Genomic DNA, 19,370 nt, shown 5'->3' with positions numbered 1-19,370 from the left:
TCCCCAAGATCTAAATTTAGCACACACATACCTCTTCATGTCCAGTGCCACTGCCTTAGTTGTACCTTTACCTTTATTCCTCTCAAAAATGCATAAATGATCTCCTAACTGTGGTTTACTATCAAACCTGGTATCCTCTAAAACACTGATCATATAATATTACAGCAGAAAATCATTCAACAGCTTTCCTTCACTATCAGAATAAAGTCCAACCTCCTTACTATAAGCATAGGTTTCATGTGATCCTATTTCTTCCTGTTTCTATCTCCAGTCACTTCGTGACATATAACATGGAAGCTAGTCATACCCAACTGCTCATCATTCCTAAACAAACCTTACTCTGTGACTACCTAGTGCCTACCAATCCTTGACACTCAATTCTAGGAAGCATTTTCCACAGTACCAAGTTTATTTTTGCACTTCTACTCTACAAGCCTAGAGCACCCTGCCCACTCCTGACACAGTTCTTATACTGTTTGATCACCACAGGTTCATCTCTGTAAGGTCACTATGGGTCCAGAGGATACACTGTGCAGTCTGCTTGCCACCTATACTATTATTTATTTAATATCTCCCTTCAGAATAACACAGCCTTTTAAACAAATTTATTTCAATAGAAAATTGATAACATAAAGAAATACTATATTTGATACAACAAAAGTTTTCTAATACAAGCTAAATATATTATTAAAATTAATCTTAAAATACACTTCTGATCACATCAGTTATGATGAACTAGATTCTGAAGGACACTACCAATGCAAGAAAAGCAGATCTTGGATTTTTTAAAAATACTTTTAAGTACTTTCAGCTCATGGAAATACATTTCAGGAGACCCTCTCCCCCCAAAAAGCAGCAACCTTTTAGACAGGAACTTGGCAACCAAAAGCAGTAAGTAGTAGAAAAGCAGATCTTGGATTTTTTTTAAATACTTTTAAGTACTTTCTGCTCACAGAAATATATTTCAGGAGACTCTCTCAGGACAGTAAACCCTAGACCGGAAGCAAAACGTCAGAACTGAAAAGTGGGTCAAATTAAACTCCTGTCTCCCAACCAGAGCTAATATAAATGCTTTCAGAAAGAAAAGTAACTTCCAGTTAGACTCTCAAGACTCTCACAAATTTCTACCAAATAGATCTTTAGAGTTTATAATAGGGGATCACCAAGCCCTGGAAATAACAAGCCACCATGAGGGGCAGACAACAGATGGGGGGAAAAGCAATAAATTTGGATCCCCTAAGGATAGAAACATTGAGATTTCCAGACACAGTCTGTGAATAACTACAAAAATGAGCAAGTAACATGAGACTACAATGAATGACTGGGTATATATGAAAAATAACCAAGCTGAACTTTGAGAAATTAAAAATATAATTGTTAAAAGTGAAAAAAATGGGGGATTAGAGAGAAAATTAGGCACACCTAAGAGAAAAATGGCAAACTAGACAATAAGAAGGATGAAATTACCCAGCACTAAAAATTTTACTAAGGAGAAATAAGATGAAAAGTATGATGGGGGAAGAGTAAGTGATCTAGAAACAGTTACACATACATATAGCCAGTTAAAACTCCAGAAGGGGAGAACAGTCCAAATAAAAAAGAGGCAATACTTAAAGAATACAAGGCTCCAGAATCTTCTAGATCTCATGAAAGACAACATTCAGAATAAACATCAAGTATCCAAAATAGAATAAAAAAATTAATTTCCATCTAAACTTAGAAATAAAATGATATAAATCAAAGACAAAATCCAATGCAGCTATAAGAAAAAGATATTTTCTTCAAAAAAAAAAGCATAAGGGGATAGGAAAAGTAGCGGAATACAACAGTCACTAATATGCCATTATGTAAAAATGTGAGTGTGTAACCGATGTGATTCTGCAATTTGTATTCGGGGTAAAAATGGGAGTTCATAACCCAATTGAGTCAAATGTATGAAAGATGATATATCATGAGCTTTGTAATGTTTTGAACAACCAATAAATAAATAAATAAATAAAAAGCATAAATAAAACTAGCAGCAGACTTTGCATAATATTCTCCCACATTCTCTTAAGAAAAGGGTTAAAAAATAGTTTTAAATAAAAACTGAGTTGACCACCAATCAAGAGTCTTGAACTAAAGGAACTTCTAATCCTACCAATTAAAAGACACTGATTGTCTGATGGGCCTGAAAGATAAGACCAGCAATATGAAAAAAGTGAAAATCAAATGAAAAGCACATTCTAGATAAATTACCACCAAAGACTCTAAGTCAAAAAAAGCAAAATTAGGAATAGAGAGGATCGCAACAGAGTAGATATGTTAAGAGAAAATATTAAGCTTGTATGCAGCTAATAAAATACATAAAAACAAAAACTGTTAGAAGTATAAAAAGTCTATTAGAAGGTAACAGAAGATTCCAACATACTCCTCTCAATTAATGATATGATAAAAACTAATGAAGACAGAACAACACAATTTCTTATCTTTAATGATTACAGGAAAATTATAGAATTCACTCTGGATAAGGTCATAAAAATAAGAATGAAAGAATAACAAGAACACATTCTCTAACAACATAGGTGAAAAAAAAATTAACGTAGATACACCTGAAAATTAAAACAATGAAGAAGTTAATGCAGATACATTTGAAAAGATAAAACATGCCAGGTGCGGTGGCACATGCCTGTAATCCCAGTGGCTGGGAAAGCTAAGGCAGCAGGATAGTGAGTTCAAGGTCAGCCTCAGCAATTTATCGAGGCCCTAAGCAACTCAGAAAGACTGTTTCTAAATAAAATATAAAAAATGGCTGGGGATGTGGCTCAGTAGTTAAGCCCCTTGGGTTCAATCCCCAGTACCAAGACAAAACAAACAAACAAACAAACAAAAAGCATTTCTAAATAGTAAGCCAAAAAAAAAATAAAAATTGAACTTTTTATAAGAACTTAATTTCTGAAAATTAATGAAAGCATTAGAAACTTAGATGAAGAAAATAATGAATTTCAAGAAAATTTATAGCATTACATGCTTATACTAGAAAACAAAAATGGCTAAAACTGATGTTAAAACTTGCAATTTAAGTTAGAAAAAGAAAAGAAAGGGAAGGAAATCATAAATAAAAGGGGGAAATCAGCATGCACAAGGTCCTGGGTTCAATCCCTAGCAGCCCCCTTGCCCCCGTAAAAAAGTTAGTCCTTTGTGAAGATTAATAAAACAGACAAACTTTGGCAATAAAGTTTGGCAATAATAAAAGAGAGAGAAAAAGAGAGAAATAGAGACAGAGAGAGAAGTCAGACATAAATAATATTCAAAATGAGAAAAGGGAACATCCAAATAAAGAAAAGATGGAAAGGGGTATTAAAATATTATTAACTTGATGCCAATAAACTTTAAACATGCTAATGAAAGGACAAATTTCTAAAACTAAAATAAATAGAGAACCTAAACACTCCTACTACCATTCAACTGCTAATGACTACTCAGCTTCCACAAAGAAAATACTAAATTTAGGTCATTTTCAAATAGGTTTCACCAATTTTTTTAAGAAACAAATCAGACCAATCCAAACTCTCTCTGACAACTGAAAAAAGAGGAACTACTTGCTGATTCAATATATAAGTTCAGTATAAACTAAATACCAGAATCAAGTAGTCAATAAAGAAAAAGAGAATTCTATTTATAAAAAGATTCAAAAACTCTGAAGAAAATATTAGCAAATTCAATCCAGGAGTTCATAAACAGATAATCCATCAATACCAGTTTGGATTTATCTCAAGAATAAAGAATTTTCAAACCCATAAATTGAAATTCATTATATTTATAACAGATTACAGGGGGAAAAAAGGAAAAATAAAAACGAGATATTTCTCAACAGATGCTGAAAAACATATGACAAAATGCAGATTTCCTGGACACATTCAAAGATGTCTACAAAAGCTCATAGCAAAATGTTATTCTTTATGGGAGAACACTCTCTTTAAAATTGGGAATAAGATCTGTAAGCCCATTATAATGACTCACTTCTAATGAATAACCATAATCACCTCCATTGAACATAGATCTAAAAGTGTGCTAGAACATTAATAAATAAAAGAGCAAATAACTGTCACCATTTGCAAATGATATAATTATTCACATAAAAATGGAATCCCAGGAAATATATTAGAAATATTAGAAGTTTATCAAGTAGATAACTAAAAAGCAATATTAAAAACATTAAATTGCTACTTACTAATAATTGTCAGAAAATAGATTCTTGGGGCTGTAGTTGTGGCTCAGTGGTAGAGCGCTTGCCTAGCATGTGCGAGGAGGCACTGGGTTCGATCCTCGGCACCACATAAAAATGAATAAATAAAAATAAAGGTATAAAAAATGTTGTATCTGTTAAAAATTTTTTAAATAGATTCTTAAATACTGGCACTTATAATACCAACAACAATTTAAAACATTGGATCAGCATTTAAAAAGTGAATAATCTCTATAAAGAAAATTATAAAACTGTATTAAAAGACACGGAAAACCTAAATAAATAAAAATACTATATTCTCAAAATCCTCAGGGTTTTAATTCTCCCTAGAACTTACTCAATGAATTTCAATTAAGTCCCAAAGGGTTTTTCATGTCTCATGTAACAAACTGATCCTTAAAGAATCCAAATGTCCAAAAACAGCTGAGACTCAAGTCCTCCCAGATATCAAAATTTCTGGTAAAATGATAGCATTATTGATTAAGACAGTATGAGTATCAACACAGAAAAAGATTGCAAATGATACAGAACAGGTGACAAGTGATGCAGAAAGGCAAACCAGAAACAGACCCATCATGCACATAGAAGCCAAACATAAAAGAAATAGTACAGCAGATCACTAGTGACTGAGGGGCTGGAACCACGTGAAGGGATAAAATGAATGTGAATCACTAACACGATTCCAAAAAAGGAAAAATCAATTTCAGATGGATTATAAATTTAAATGTGAAAAGTGTCATTTTAAAACTTCTAGAAAGAAACACAGGAGAATGTCTTTATAAACCCAGAACAAGGAAGGTTTTCAGTTACTGAACATTAAAATTAAGAAAGAGTGAATGAAATATACCATGAAGAGTAAAAAGACTGGCCAAAAACTGGAAGAAGATATTTACAATGTATATAATCAATAAAAGATCTGTTACCAGTTTTATAAGACAACTCAATAGGAAAAAAAATGGATAAAAAGACATAACCAGGTATTTCATAAAACGAAAATATAAATGGTTCATAAATATATGAAGAGATGTTCAAACTCAACAATCAAACAAATGCAAATTAAAACCACAAGGATGTATCATATCATACCCATTCCAGTGGCAAACATTAGGATATCTAACATAAGTATTGGAGAGGATACACATCAACTTACACACTGCTGATGAAAATATCTAAGTTGAAAAATCTTTTGGCCAAAATATAAACTGGTACAACCACTTCAAACCCTGGAATCATTCATAAAGTTGAATATTCACACACCCTTTGACCCAGCAATTCCACTTCTAGCAAACAGCTTACGTTTGCTATTTTTCTTTTCCCTCTCATAAACCACCAAAAATGCTTTTGAAAAATCATTCACATTTTACAGCAACATCTAAAAAATTTTGGCATCAAGCTTAAATAATTGCAAATGATGAATTTATAGAGTATTATAGTAGCATTTTAAACTAAAATGAATGTTTCTTTTAAATGCATAATTATTAATGACCATACAGTTAATCAAGATAGCTATATATACTGATAATTAAATAGAAAAGTGAAATTTTATTGGACATGCATCTCTTGAAATAATGGAGAGGTGTTGCCTGAATTAAAGATGGCTTTCCCCAATGCTATACACTGTATTTTAAATTACCTCTTTGTTTTCCAGAGTTTTCCTACTTGGGGCTATTCCCTAGTTCTTCCTTGTAGGTATGTGGTTTGTTTTATGTAAAACACTACTGTGATGAAAGGGAAGGTGTGAAAGTTGAACCAGCAGGACTCTATTATTGGCCTCAGGCATTAACAGTTTCAAGAAAGATCACATACAGAATTTAATGATCTAGAAATTCATTAACATCTCCTGTTCCCATATACTACTTGGAAAATCATATACCCCAGGATAAAAATTAAAAGAAATTCTTTCAACTCTGTATATACAAGACTCTTCAAAGTAACAAAACCTCAACAACCAGAACACCCACCAATAGGAGAATGCATAAGCTGTGTTATATTCACCTGTGGAATATTACACAGCAGTAAAAATTAAAGACTTACATCCATTCTCAATATCAGTGACCCTTAGAAATGTAACATTGGATGAAATAAACATGTTCCCAAAGACTACACCCAGTAATTCCTTTCTTTTTTTTTTTTTCCTCCAAACACAGAAAACATACAATACATTGTTGAGGGATATTTACAAATCTGATAAAAAGTATTTTTTAAATGCAAAGAATAACACACAATTCAAGATAATCACCTTTTGGGTGAACACATTCAATATTGGTTATTTTGATTCTTGGATTAACTGGTCGATTCACAGGTGTTCATTTTATTGTTTTGCTTCACAGCTTGCATATGTTACACATTTTCAATATATCAAATATTACATTAAAATAAAGAGAAAAGATTTTTTTAAACATTCATCTTATAAAAAAAAATGCTTTAATTAATTCCCCTCACCTGCCACTTGAGAGATACATATAACATATCATGGAAATCCTATCTTTACATCAACCATCGCAATATTAGGTACATAATAAATGTTCATTGAAATTAATTTTGAGGATCAAATGCATTAAAGATTGAGCTAATTAACTTGAGACAGGAACTCATAGGTTGACACAGGGCTAAGGCAAAAGCCTAGATGACTGCAAGCAAATGCAACAGCAAGCTAGTCATAAGAAAGCTGGTCAGTAAAGAGAAGACAAAAAAATGTAGTATAATAACATAGTGTTAGCAAGGATATGAGGAAATGGGTGTTTTCACTCAATACCAACAGTGAAAATTGGTAAAACCGCTTTGAGAGCTTCTGTAATAGCTGTTTAAATTGAAGATGCACATACTTCTACCCAGCAAATCTACTACACAGATATACTTCCTAGAGAAACTTCCAAATGTGTGCACAGCAGACAGGTACAAAGATATTTATTGCAGGACTGTTTTTAAAGAGTCAAAAACTGGAAACAACTTCATAGTCCATCAATAGGGGAATGTATAAATTATGGTATATTCATACAATGTAATTCTATACCAGGAATTAAAATGAATTCACCAAAGATTATTCATAACTGATCATTCAATTTATTCATATAGAAATCTCTAAATGTGATACTGGGGGAAAAAAGCAAGTTGCAAAAAGACACACGTAGTTTAATATCATTAGTTTAAAATCCAACAACACAATGTATGTTTGTAGATTCACCGTGAGCAAAGTATAAAATATGCAAAGAAATGATTTACACAAACCTAAACACAGTGGCTATCTCTAGGTAAGGAGGGGGAGGAGCTGAAAGTACCTCCACAATCTTTGAATTTTATTTTTTTACAAAAAAGATTTGAAGTAAATCTGGCAAAACAATTACAACTGTAAAATCTAAATCATCGATTAGATCTCCATTTATATTCAAAATGCTCCACAAATTAAAAAGAATGGAAAATTAGTCAAGAATAGGAAATTGCGCAGAACAGAGACACACCAAACAGCAGCCCTTGAGCGCAAAGCAGGAACGAATAATAGTAGTAGTAGGTGGGTTCCTAATGGATTTGAAGTTTCTTTTCCCATATGTCCTTATAATAAATTCCACTATCCTGATGCTAAAATACAAATTTCTTTCAACAAAAAGTGTCCTAACTAGGACTGTAATCATAAGCAAACTGTGATTTTACACCTCCCAAGGGGAGGAATTAAGATTTCTACCTCGTTTCCCTCACCGTTGGGCAGAACAGAAAGACATTTATGTGAACGCCACATCGAGAACGTCCAGGGATAGCTACTACGCATTTGCCGGCTGGCAGGGGCACATATTTTGGAAGGAGCTGGCATCTTAAGTGCTTTCGGAATCTAGGGCGCCTCTGGAAAAGGAACAACTCACTGGTACCATTCCATTCACCCATGTCTCTGATCAATTTTTCCCCCTAATAGGTCTCCTATTCTGTCCCCAGAACAGTATGGCTCCACTGACCAAAATGACGTCGCCGACACTGCAGAGCAGGTGGCCGCCAGACGCTTGGATGCCCTCCCCCTTCGCGTTGGCGTTCTGGGGAAGGAGGAGGCTCAGCGAAGGAACCGCGGAGCGGGAGCGCTGGGGTGGCGTCCCCTTCCCTGGTCAATCCCCTGCGCACGGGGCAGGCTCTGGACTGGCTGCCCTTCTCCCCACACAGGTGTCTAGAACGCGAAGAACGCAGACATGCAAGGGCGCGCGCGAGCGCGCTCACGAACACTCGCGAACGCATCCCCGCACATGAGATCATGCACGCGACAGGCCCTATGCCGCACCCACGCGAAGACGCACACTTTCGCGGCGGTGCGCCAGGCGAGGGTCGCGACCGCAGCAGGAGCGGCCACGCGCGCTGAGGACGCGCGCCCCAGAGGGAACAGTGACAAAAGGGAGGCCACCCACCGAGGCCGTGAGCGCCCACGCCGCCTCCCAGAAAACTGGCCACCTACACAAAGGGGACCAGGAGGAGACCCACGGGAGCGTGCACGCGCGCCTAGCAGGTGTCACCCACGCACGAACCGAGACCGGGGCGCGGGGCTGCAAGGGGATGCGCACACAGTGGCCGCCCCCACGTCGCACAGGCACCCTAGGCCCAAGCTCGCGAAGGGGGCGGACAAAGGGGACACACCCACCGGGACAGACAGAAGCGGCCACACCCCCCAGCGCCGGGCACCGGCCCACGCACACACAGCAGGCACCTCTGCAAGGGATGCGGGGCGACGCGCACACACCCACACTCACCACACACCCACGGGGGGGGTGTGGAGGGCCCAGCTCCCGGGGCATCTCGACTGCGACGGGACAAGGTGACACATCCGGGAGCCCTGCCGCGCGCTGGCTGTGCACTCACCCGGGCCCGCAGCCCGCGAGCCTCGGACGCGGGCCGCCGCCGCCGCCGCCTCCGGCCCTCCACGTCAGCCGGATGGCGGGCGGTAGCGGGCGACGGCGCAGGCTGCAGGCGCGTCACGTGGGCTGGCAGCGCACATGCGCAGTCTCGTTGCACCGCCCACCCCTCTGCGGCCGCCAGCCAGGCGGCCACCACGCTCGCTAGTTCCCTCCCCGCGAGGGTCGCGGTGCGCCTGCGCTCGGGCGGGGGGCGCCGTCGCCCCCGGCCTTTCCCTCGAGTTCCTCTTTTCCTCCCCCACTGCGGCTCCCCGGTCGGCGCTTGCGCAGAGAAGTGGGCGCAGAGGTGGCCGTGTGGTCGGGAGGGGCAGGTGGGCGGAGTGGGACCCCGGGCCGAGGGCCTCCGCCGCCTGTCCTCGGGAGAGGAACTGAATTAAGCCCCCTGGAAGGGTCAGGGCCCGGGGCGGTGGGGCGTCCTCGAGCGCCCCTGACCGCAGTGAGGCCGGGCTCGCAGGCCGGCGCCCCCGCTGCAGGGGCGCGCGTGCCCGCGGGGGCGCGCTTCCGCGGCCGTGCGCGGGACGGCGGGTCGGCTCCGCTGTGGCCGTGCCCTGGCGGAGCGCTGAGGTGTTGACAGACCCATGGTGGAGGGGCGTGACCACTGACGACTGTGTTCCTTCTCCACAGATAGTCCAAAGCCACAGGGAAAATGGTGGAAAATTCACCGTCGCCATTGCCAGAAAGAGCGATTTATGGCTTTGTTCTTTTCTTAAGCTCCCAGTTTGGCTTCAGTAAGTACTTTCCTGAAGGATGGCCAGGGCCTTTCTCTGGTGTCCAAGGACCAGGAAATAATGCACTTGCTTAGAGTGTGCACACAGAAGCTACGTCCCTGTCCAAGAAAACCCGAAGGCAGTCGGGCTTGCGCAGTGCTCTGTAGGCCAGCTCTGCGCCGTGGCCAAAAGTAAACCGGGTCCCTAAACTCCTGGTGAGCGCCATTGTGGTGGGTCCTTGGGTGGCAGAACAGATCTGTTGAAATCAAGGGGAATTCAGAGTTGGCTTCCTCCAGGGACCATCCCCCTGGCACTTGTATTTGAGAATAAATAGGAGGGGAGGAAGATGGTGGCATGGGCCTGGAATAAAGGCATGAGAGGGTTTGGAAGTGAGTTTGGGATGGCTCCAGGGCTGCCTGCAGGAGCTGGGGAGGGAAGAGAACTTGGCTAGAGAGGTCAGATTGAAAGAAATGGCCACAACATCCTGAATCTCACTTAATCCCCTCATGTCCCATTTTATAGGTAAGGAAACTGAGGTTCTAACATGCGGAGGTTCACACAACAAGACCCAACTTTCTTCCCAGAAGGATTTGGGGATTACGAGGCAATTATGAATACCCCCCATCCAACTTTCTGGAATTTGGTGAAAACCAGGAAATGGAGGAGTGGTGATACTTCTGAACCCTAATTGAAAACAAATAACCTAATGTCAGAGCTGTTGCCTATAGAGTCTGTGGAGAAGTTATAACTGAGTTCAGTTCTGACTCCTCCACAGATTTGCTGTTTGCTCTGGGATCAGTTTCCTTATCTGTAAAAGGATATTAATAATGATGGTTATTGAATGCTTGTTATGTATAAAACAGTCCTGTGGGTAGTACTGTTATTCTTGTCCTTGTTTTAAAAATGAGAATACTGGAGTTTAAGTAATTTGCCCAAGGTCACTAGGAGATGATAGAGCTAGAATTTGAACCCAGACGTATTGACAGATTTCACTCTGTTGCCTCTTATGACTGTTGTGAGTATTAACTGGGGTAATAAACTGTAAAGCACATAATGCAAAGGTACAATAAGAATATAATAAATATTAGCCCTGGTATCTTTTTTGTAAATGTCTGTTCAAATAGTATTTCAAGAATTGTGGATCGCAGTAGCTCACATCTGTAATCTCAGTGCTTGGGAGGCTGAGATGAGTATAGCAAGTTCAAAGCCTCAGCAAACAGCAAAGCACTAAGCAACTCAGTGAGACCCTGTCTCTAAATAAAATACAAAATAGGGGTAGGGATGTGGCTCCGTGGTTGAGTGCCCCTGAGTTCAAAAAAAAAAAAAAAAGTATTTCAAGGATTAGAAACTATATAAATAAATAAAAGAAATGCCTTTAAGGCCTAAATTCCATGATGCCCACAACCAGAAAGTAATTTTAAAAAATTGAGTGCTTACTTGTTACAGGCCAGGGAGGAGCAAAAATTTTTTGCTTTCTAGTGGGAGGAGCTAGCTGACGGACAAAGTAAATAAGTAAAACATAATACAATGCCAGATTATAACTTGTACTATGAGGAAATATTTTAGCAAGGGGGAGCCAAGTACAGTGGGAATGTCTGTAATCCCAGAGACTCCAGAGGCTGAGGCAGGAGGATTGCAAGATCTAGGCCAGCCTGATCCATTTAGCAAGACCCTGTCACAAAATTTAAAAAAGGACAGGGGAACTCTGGTTGTGGCTCAATGGTATAGCACTCACCTGGCACATGTGAGGCACTGGGTTCAATTCTCAGCACCATATAAAAATAAGCAAATGAAATAAAGGTATTGTGTCCATCTGCAACTAAAAAAATTATTTTTAAAAAAATGGACTAGGGAATGTAGCTTAGTGGTGGCACCCCTGGTGTTCAAGTCATGGTACTACAAAAAGAAAAAGAAAAGAAAAGGGAAAGATGATAAGGAATGAAAGGAGGTCCTTCTATTATGCTCCTGTGTCATCTCTTATTACTCATTCATTAGCATTCATCACAGTGTAGTGAAAAGATCAATTTACTGTCCTGTTCACAAGATTTTAAGCTCTGGGAGGGTAGAAACCATCTCTTTATGGTTCATTATAACTCACTCCTGACATAGAGACTTCTATAATACATATTTCTCCAAAAAAAAAAAAAAAAAAAAAATCTATCATCACTGATAAAGGTAGTTTGAAATTTGACTCTGCAACTTTCCTCAAACAAATGATATAATCTTTCTAAATCCCATTTCCTCATCTGTAGAAATTGCACACATACTTTGGGGTTGTCTTGAGGATTAACTGAAATAATACATATGGAATTTTGCCTACTCCACAGTGAGCACTCAGAGCTATTGCTATTACACAGAAGAACATAAAGGGTGCTGCAGAGACTTAGGATTGAGGGAGAGGAAGTTGTACCCAACCAGAAGCCTAACACGTAGCAGATCAGAACTAGAGTAGATAAATACCCCTTTCAATAAGTAAATGTCTATAATTACGTCAACCCTGTGGAGATGAAGTACTGACTATCTAGAATACATAAAGCAAAGAATTAGGTACGGTAAAAAGTACAGTAATTGCTAAGGCATGATTTATACCCTGAATTGCTTAATATACTATGAGAGTTAAGATAATAAAAAATTACTAATAAAGAGCTGGGGTTGTGGCTCAGTGGTAGAGTGTTCGCCTTGCACATAGAAGACACTAGGTTTGATCTTCAGCATGATATAAAAATAAATAAAGATATTGTGTCCACCTAAAACTAAAAAATATATTTTAAAAAATTACTAATAAGGTACTTATGATAAGTAATATAAGAATGGTATAAATGAGGAGCAAGGGGGAATCATTTCTGACGAATCAGGGGTACTTCAGAGGAGCTTTTTTGTACCTGAAACTTTTTAGATTGAATGCATGCCCTACTTAACTTTTTCTCTTTTTTATTTTCTTCTACAGTACTTTATCTTATGTGGGCTTTTATTCCTGAATCTTGGCTAAACTCCTTAGGCTTAACCTATTGGCCTCAAAAGTAAGTTTAATATTTGTTAAGAGTAAAACTAATGCCGTTTTAAAGGATTATGTTACTCCTTAAACTATCCAGATCTTTTCATTATTCTTTTAAAAATCCATAGATGGACATATATAAATAAAACTTTAAAGATTATGATTAATAAAACTCTAAATTAAAGATGGTAGTGTGGGCACACATTTATCCCCATTTACTTTCAAAATCTTCCTACCATGAACCCTAGGGGGAAAAAAACATATTTTAGAGGTATAAACCCATAGAAAGAAAGAATAACAGATAAGAGGTATCAACAAAATTTTGTATAAATTGAGATAGGGGAGTTTATTTTTTTCATATGGCTAGAATAGGGAAGCCATCAAGAACATTTGTGCCCTTGAATGCTACAATGGTTCAGAAATTGGAGGTATAGGTACCTCTTTAACATAGTAATTCTGGTTTGGACAGAAAAAAATATTTAAAGAGCATTCTGTCCTTAGTCCTACCTTGTTTAGTCTTCATAACTGGGAGACTGTCCCTACCCTCCCTTGTAGAAAATCATTTTACCCTGTGGAAAGGCTGAAAGTTGCTAGTCTGGGGGGCCTTAGATCTGAGTGTGGGAAATGAGGCACCTACTGCAAGCCAGAATAATTGAACATCTGCATGGCTGAATGATAAGGCACACCCCCTCTCCTAGCAACTGCCAGGGGCTCCCAGGCTTATACCATCCTCTTCTTCTAGAAAAAAGTGAGAGGTACCTTCCTCAGGAAGCTGACCAGTGTGAAAGAAAAAAACCTATAATTTCTGCCATTTGGAGGACCCCAGTAAAGCAGTCAGGTCTTTTAGAGGGAGGCTGACTAGTTGGCCATCCTTGCCCACTGTGCTTCAGTTAGTTTGTTAGCACTTGGACTGGTATAAGTTATTAGATATTGAAAGAAAGCTTCTAACCGGAGTACAAAAACAAAAGAAAAAAGGGAAATTGAAGTAATGCTGGATACAGAAGAAAACTTTTAAATTAAAAAAATCCTCAAAGATAAGAAAAGATTACAATTATGAAATCAACAGTATGCTCTATAAAGGGAATGTTTAAGAAGTTATCATACTTGGCAATTATGATAGCCAAAATTAAATTTTTAATTGAAAAGGTTGGAAGATAAAAGTTAATCTCTAGAAGGTAGAATAAAAAGTCAGAGAAATGGAAAATATTCAGGGCAAAAAATTTAACCACTAGAAGTTCCAGAAAGGAAAAAAAAATGAAGGAAATTATTAAAGCAATAATGCCTCAGTAAAATATGCCAAGATAGGACTTGCAATGTGCTTACCTGTGTAGAGAGGTAAATTTAAAGGCATATTAGAATTTGGGGCTGGAATATTGATAGGTAGATGGGAAACCAAGTATACATTCAAAATGATGTAATTACTCATTTAAAAAATAATAATACATAAGAAAATATGTGATAGTGATATTCTAAGGTTCTCGGTTACAAACATTATTTATGTAATCACAATAGTTCTTAATAACTAGTGATAACCAGAAATTGTGACATAGGTATAGAAGAGAATAGGAAGAGTTAGGTTCCTCATCTCCAAATTAGGAAGTCTAGAGAAAATGTCTGAAAAAAAATCAAGAAATTAATATGAACATGTTATGTAGAAATGAAGAAGTACCAGAAGAAATAGCTCAGGTGTTAAAAGGTGTCCTTTTTGGGGATTGGGATTTCAGGGTCAGGATGGATGGAACAGGAGACTGCAGCTTTCTATTATAACCCTTATAGAGTTATTTGACTGTCATGTACATTTATTACTATAAATTATATTTAATTAAAATGAAATATAGGGCTGGGGATATAGCTCAGTTGGCAGAGTGCTTGCCTGGTGTGTCCTAGGTTCAATCCCCAGCACCAAAAAAAAGGGGGTAGGGGTGGGTTGTGGCTCAGTGGTAGAGGGCTTGCCTAGCATGTGTGAGGCACTGGGTTTGATAATTGGCACCATATAAAAATAAATAAATGAAGGTATTGTGACCATCTACAAGTAAAAAAATATTTTTAAAAATTGAATATAAAAATTGGTATGTTTTGTCATGACTCTTGAGAATTATAACTTTTAAGATATCTATCATGTACATTAATATTCTCTTCCACAGATATTGGGCAGTCGCACTACCTGTATACCTCCTTATTACTATAGGAATTGGTTATGTACTCTTATTTGGAATTAACATGATGAGTACTTCTCCACTCAACTCCATTCATACAATCACAGGTAAATTTATATAAAAGAAAAGTGCTAGGAGAATGGAGGAGTGGGGTTTTAGAATTTTAATCAGAAAAGCAATTAAGAATATGCTTCAAGACACATTGGATCAATAAAAAGAATCTAGGAGCCCAGTGTGGTGGTACACACCTGTAATCCCAGCAGCTCAGGAGGCTGAGGCAAGAGGATCAAAGCCAGCTTCAGCAATTTAGTGAGGCCCTAAGCAACTTAGCAAGATCCTGTCTCTATAAAAAGGGGCTGGGAATGTAGCTCAGTAGTTAAGTGCCCCTGGGTTCAATCCCCAATACCAGAAATAATAGTAATCATCATCATCATCTATGAGAAATAAGTACAAAGCAATACAAAAGGAAATGTTTACATTGAGGTACTAAGTTATGATGAATATGCACTAGTTATAGTCATAGATTAAATCAGTTCTGATGAATTATACCACCAACTAACAGGTATATTTTCCTGTGCAATGTACAAGTATATAAAGTATGTTCCTCAGTAACTTCACCTGAGAGAAACTTCTTTTATCCTAAATAGTCACTGTTGCTCAAGGGATGGCAAGTAGGTATAAGACCTTATTCACGAGGGAATTTGGGGTATGCATCCTCCTCAAATTGTTGTGTACACCACATCTCTAATAAGTGGATAGAAGAGCCATATGTTCTCGGGGGTTTTATTTTGTTTTGTTTTGTTTCAGGTTCTTTCCTTTCAAGTCTAAAAGTAGGTATACTGATTTGTGAGCTTTCTTAGATTCTGGGAAGTATTTTTTAAGTTCCCTGGTATGATTTTTTTTGTACATTGTAAAACCTTTATTCATGAATCTATGCAATGTATCTTGAAAATTAATGTTATTTTTAGTTTTTTCCTGATAACCTACTATATTCCCTGCATTCTTGACTGGAATTATAGCAGATAGGCAACTTGTACAAAGAGAGGAAATTGTTAATTTTTTATGAATATTTATACCAAAAGATTTAATGGATTTTTGCAGTGTTGATTTAACTACATCTTTAAGGCCTGGGTATAATTCTGTCCCTGTCAGAATTGTGAAATGGAACTTTAATCATCATTGTACAGTTGAATGAGATATTAATTTTTTCTGAATTAGAAATGAGAAAAATACTTTGCTAATTACATTTTTGTTTTACTGGGGCACTTCTTTTAAAGAGAGAATTAAGTAGTTACTTCATTATTTTGAGCAGGTTATTTGTCATTTTCCAAACATCAACCTGGTGAACTGTGGTGGGTCTCCATCAGCCACAGAAACTACAGGAGAAATAAACAGAACGTTTTTTTTTTTTCTTTTAGATAACTATGCTAAAAATCAACAGCAGAAGAAATACCAAGCAGAGGCCATCCCAGCATTAAGAGATATTTCTATTAGTGAAGTAAACCAAATGTTCTTTCTTGCAACCAAAGAACTTTACAACAAAAACTGAGTTGCATGTAAAGATGCTAATATCAAGCATGTTTTTTGACAGAATAATTTTGACCATAATTATTTATTTTTTCTTATTATTGCTCAATATTGAAATGTAAAAAAATAAAAGTTATTCTTCTCTTAAGTAAATTTTAATTAATATTGTTTTCAAATATTTATTATTAATAGAATAAATAAAGTACTGCATTACTGTTTAGCAGATTAAAAAAAAAAAAAACACGTTGATATAATCCTTCAGAGAAGCATTGATGCTGTAATTTGCAAAGGTCAATTGTGTCTTTCCTCCTGTTTGTCCTGAGGGGCCCAGAATGCAAACTCCTGGATTTGAGTTAAGGGTACGTTTAAAATTTGTGCCATCAGATGCATGTCTGTAACATAAATATGTATTGAGTGCTTGTTTGTGTCAGGTATTTTTCTGGACACTTGGGATAGAATAATGGTAAGATTCTGTCAAAAAGCTTAAATTTTAAAGAATTATATTTTTTAAAGAACTTATATTTGGGGGCTGGGGTTGTGGCTCAGCGGTAGAGCGCTCGCCTAGCATGTGCGAGGCCCTGGGTGTGATCCTCAATACCACATAAAGATAAATAAAATAAAAGTATTGTGTCCAACTACAACTAAATTTTTTTTTATAAAGAACTTATATTTTGGAAGTAAGTTGAAGCAGACCAAGCAAATATGAAAAATATTTGTGATGAGTGCTGTGCAGAGAAAAGGTAGTATAATGTTCTGGAAAGTAAAGGGATGACTATTTTAGTTTAGGTTGTTAAGGAGGGCTTTTCAGAGGAAAGTAGTTGGGGCTGAGATTTGAATAGCAAAAAAAGCAACCAGGCATAAAAAGATTGGAGGGGCAGTATGAACTAAGTTTGAAGCAGGTGTTGCAATGACTATAATGCAAGAAGGAGCTTGATGTGTCCTAAGAACAAAGAGAAGGCCAGCATTGGGCCTGGAGCACACTGGACAAGGAGAGATGTTGTCCGAGGTACACCTAGTGAGACCAGGCCACATAGTGAAGGGCTTTGTTGGCCAGTGTAGGAAGCTTGGATTCAAGTCAAGTGTGGTGAGTTTGGGGCACTTTCAGTACCAAGCTGTTGGAGTCTTTAAGAAAAGAAGTGACGGGGCCTACTTTATGTATTTTTAAAGTTGCTCTGGTAGTTGGAGAATAACTCTGGAGAGGAACTGGGAATGGGGCAGGAATAGGGAAGCGAGGATATCATTAGGAAGCTGTTGCATTATTCCTGGCAAGAAACGATTGTTGCATCAACAAGAGTGGTAGTGAAGTTGGGAGGCAGGGATAGCTTTGCAACTTTCGTCAGAATTCAGCAGACTAAGTATATAGATCTGATTGTGCAGAGTAGTGAGGGCTGACTGAGAGAAATTGTGATCAAGGGTCATTCCTAGGTGTTTGTGGATTAAAGAACTGGGTAGATGGTATGCATTTTACTGAATTGTCAATATTTGGAGAAGTGCAGTTGAGGGAGGGGCTGGAGGATTTGGTAAATAAATTTATTTGGCACCACCTTATTAATATTTGGATGCGCTTGTATAAGATTAAGAAACAGAAGGTGTTTAAAAGTTAGAAAATACACTCAAAACCAGTGGGTCCAAATCTAAATTTATTTAACCCTCAAGACCCTCAAACTTTGACACCCTAAATCTCTATCCAGCTGGTCATTTTTTTCTTTAGGGTATCTACATACAAGAGTGAAGTCATACATTTTAGATATGCAAATTTAACTCTCTCTTTGAAGGAAAGAAGGGAGAGAAGGAGGAATTTTAATAGAAGTAGGGCTTCTGTTTCAGTGACCATAATAAGCATGCAGGGGATGATATGAATCTGCTGTTCCTGTTCCCTCGTTTTTCCCAGCTCTGTGTTTTGTGATGATAGTATCATCACACTAGAGCATTTTAAGGGAACCAGCCAATTCTCAAGTACAGAAAGGTACATAAGTAGAGCTTATACACCATGGAATGCTAAAAGCCATGCATGCAGGAACTAATTTTTGTTATACCTGATGACATGGATGACCATCACAGACATAATGGTGGGCCATAAGTCAGACAAAGAATATACAGTGTGTGCTTCCACTGGTGTAAAGTTTAAAATCAGGAAAAATTAATCTGGTGGTAAATATTAGAATAGTGGTTACCTTTAAAGGAAGGTTAACTAGGAAAAGGCATTAAGGAATCCATTTTGTGAGCTGCAAATGCCCTACATCTTGATCTGGGTCGTGATTATGGGGTATAATATATTTTTAGAAAATCATGGAGTTTTATCTTTGTGCTCTTGATTTAAGTTACACCTCAATAAAAAGGTGGGAAAACAATGCCTATATCCATAAATTTTGATTTATTAGTCTGGAGTGGGACCCCAAGCAGAGATAATTTTTTAAATGTCTTCCAGATAATTCTATATGCAGCCAAGGTCAAGAATGGTTGGGGCTGTGGTTGTAGCACTCCCTAGCATGTGTGAGGCACTGGGTTCAATCCTCAGCATCACCTAAAAATAATAAATAAAATAAAGGTATAGTGTCTATTTACAACTAAAAATAAATAAACAATAAAAAGTGCCTTGCCTGATTAGTCTGAACTGAGCCTGTGGTCAAGCAGGGAACTGGTACACTACTTTGGAAGAGAAAGCCAGCACTACTAGATTGGTCCCCTTCCCTTCTTATGAAGTTTTCCTTGTCCTCCCCTGGGGCCAGTGACAGGCCCAAGAGGGCTTTCAAATGGGTCAGAATGAAACTTTAAAATTGCACTGCATTTTAACCTCAAACTGACTTTTTATTCTGTTTCCCAACCACATGGTCTTCATAGCTCTAAAGGGTTATACCATACCAGGGTTTCCAA

The 19,370-nt window shown here is 38.1% G+C and overlaps 2 protein-coding genes across 9 annotated transcripts in view; one reads left to right on the top strand and one right to left on the bottom strand.

The window, feature by feature from the left end:
* Ttc3 (tetratricopeptide repeat domain 3) overlaps positions 1 to 9,134 on the bottom strand; it is a 117,686-nt gene extending 108,552 nt beyond the window's left edge. For 2 of the 7 annotated variants that reach the window (XM_046439206.2, XM_058577274.1), the window contains exons 1-2: positions 8,950 to 9,051; positions 4,214 to 4,307 (exon numbers count right to left, since the gene is read on the bottom strand). The gene's annotated coding sequence lies outside the window, so the exon portion shown is untranslated. Of the gene's footprint in view, positions 1 to 4,213; positions 4,308 to 8,949 lie in introns of all 7 variants that reach the window. The other 5 variants (XM_058577273.1, XM_046439208.2, XM_046439213.2 and 2 more) reach the window with 5 other exon arrangements.
* An 82-nt stretch (positions 9,135 to 9,216) lies between these two features.
* Pigp (phosphatidylinositol glycan anchor biosynthesis class P) lies at positions 9,217 to 16,655 on the top strand. 2 transcript variants are annotated; one of them, XM_046439216.2, is made up of 5 exons: positions 9,217 to 9,397; positions 9,736 to 9,839; positions 12,766 to 12,838; positions 14,958 to 15,076; positions 16,388 to 16,655. In XM_046439216.2, the coding sequence occupies exons 2-5, from the start codon at positions 9,758 to 9,760 to the stop codon at positions 16,516 to 16,518; spliced, it is 405 nt and encodes a 134-aa protein (XP_046295172.1). In that variant the 5' UTR covers positions 9,217 to 9,397; positions 9,736 to 9,757; the 3' UTR covers positions 16,519 to 16,655. The 2 variants fall into 2 exon arrangements, with proteins under 2 accessions (XP_046295172.1, XP_046295173.1); XM_046439217.2 differs by having other exon boundaries at positions 9,217 to 9,422.
* The last annotated feature ends 2,715 nt before the right edge of the window (positions 16,656 to 19,370 follow it).

This window comes from Marmota monax, unplaced genomic scaffold, assembly GCF_021218885.2.
Source record: "Marmota monax isolate L192 unplaced genomic scaffold, Marmota_monax_Labrador192_F-V1.1 WCK01_AAM20220418_F8-fsc00125, whole genome shotgun sequence".
Taxonomy (NCBI): domain Eukaryota; kingdom Metazoa; phylum Chordata; class Mammalia; order Rodentia; family Sciuridae; genus Marmota; species Marmota monax.
Note: the sequence above shows the minus strand (reverse complement) of the source record. Positions and strands in the feature narration are given on the sequence as shown.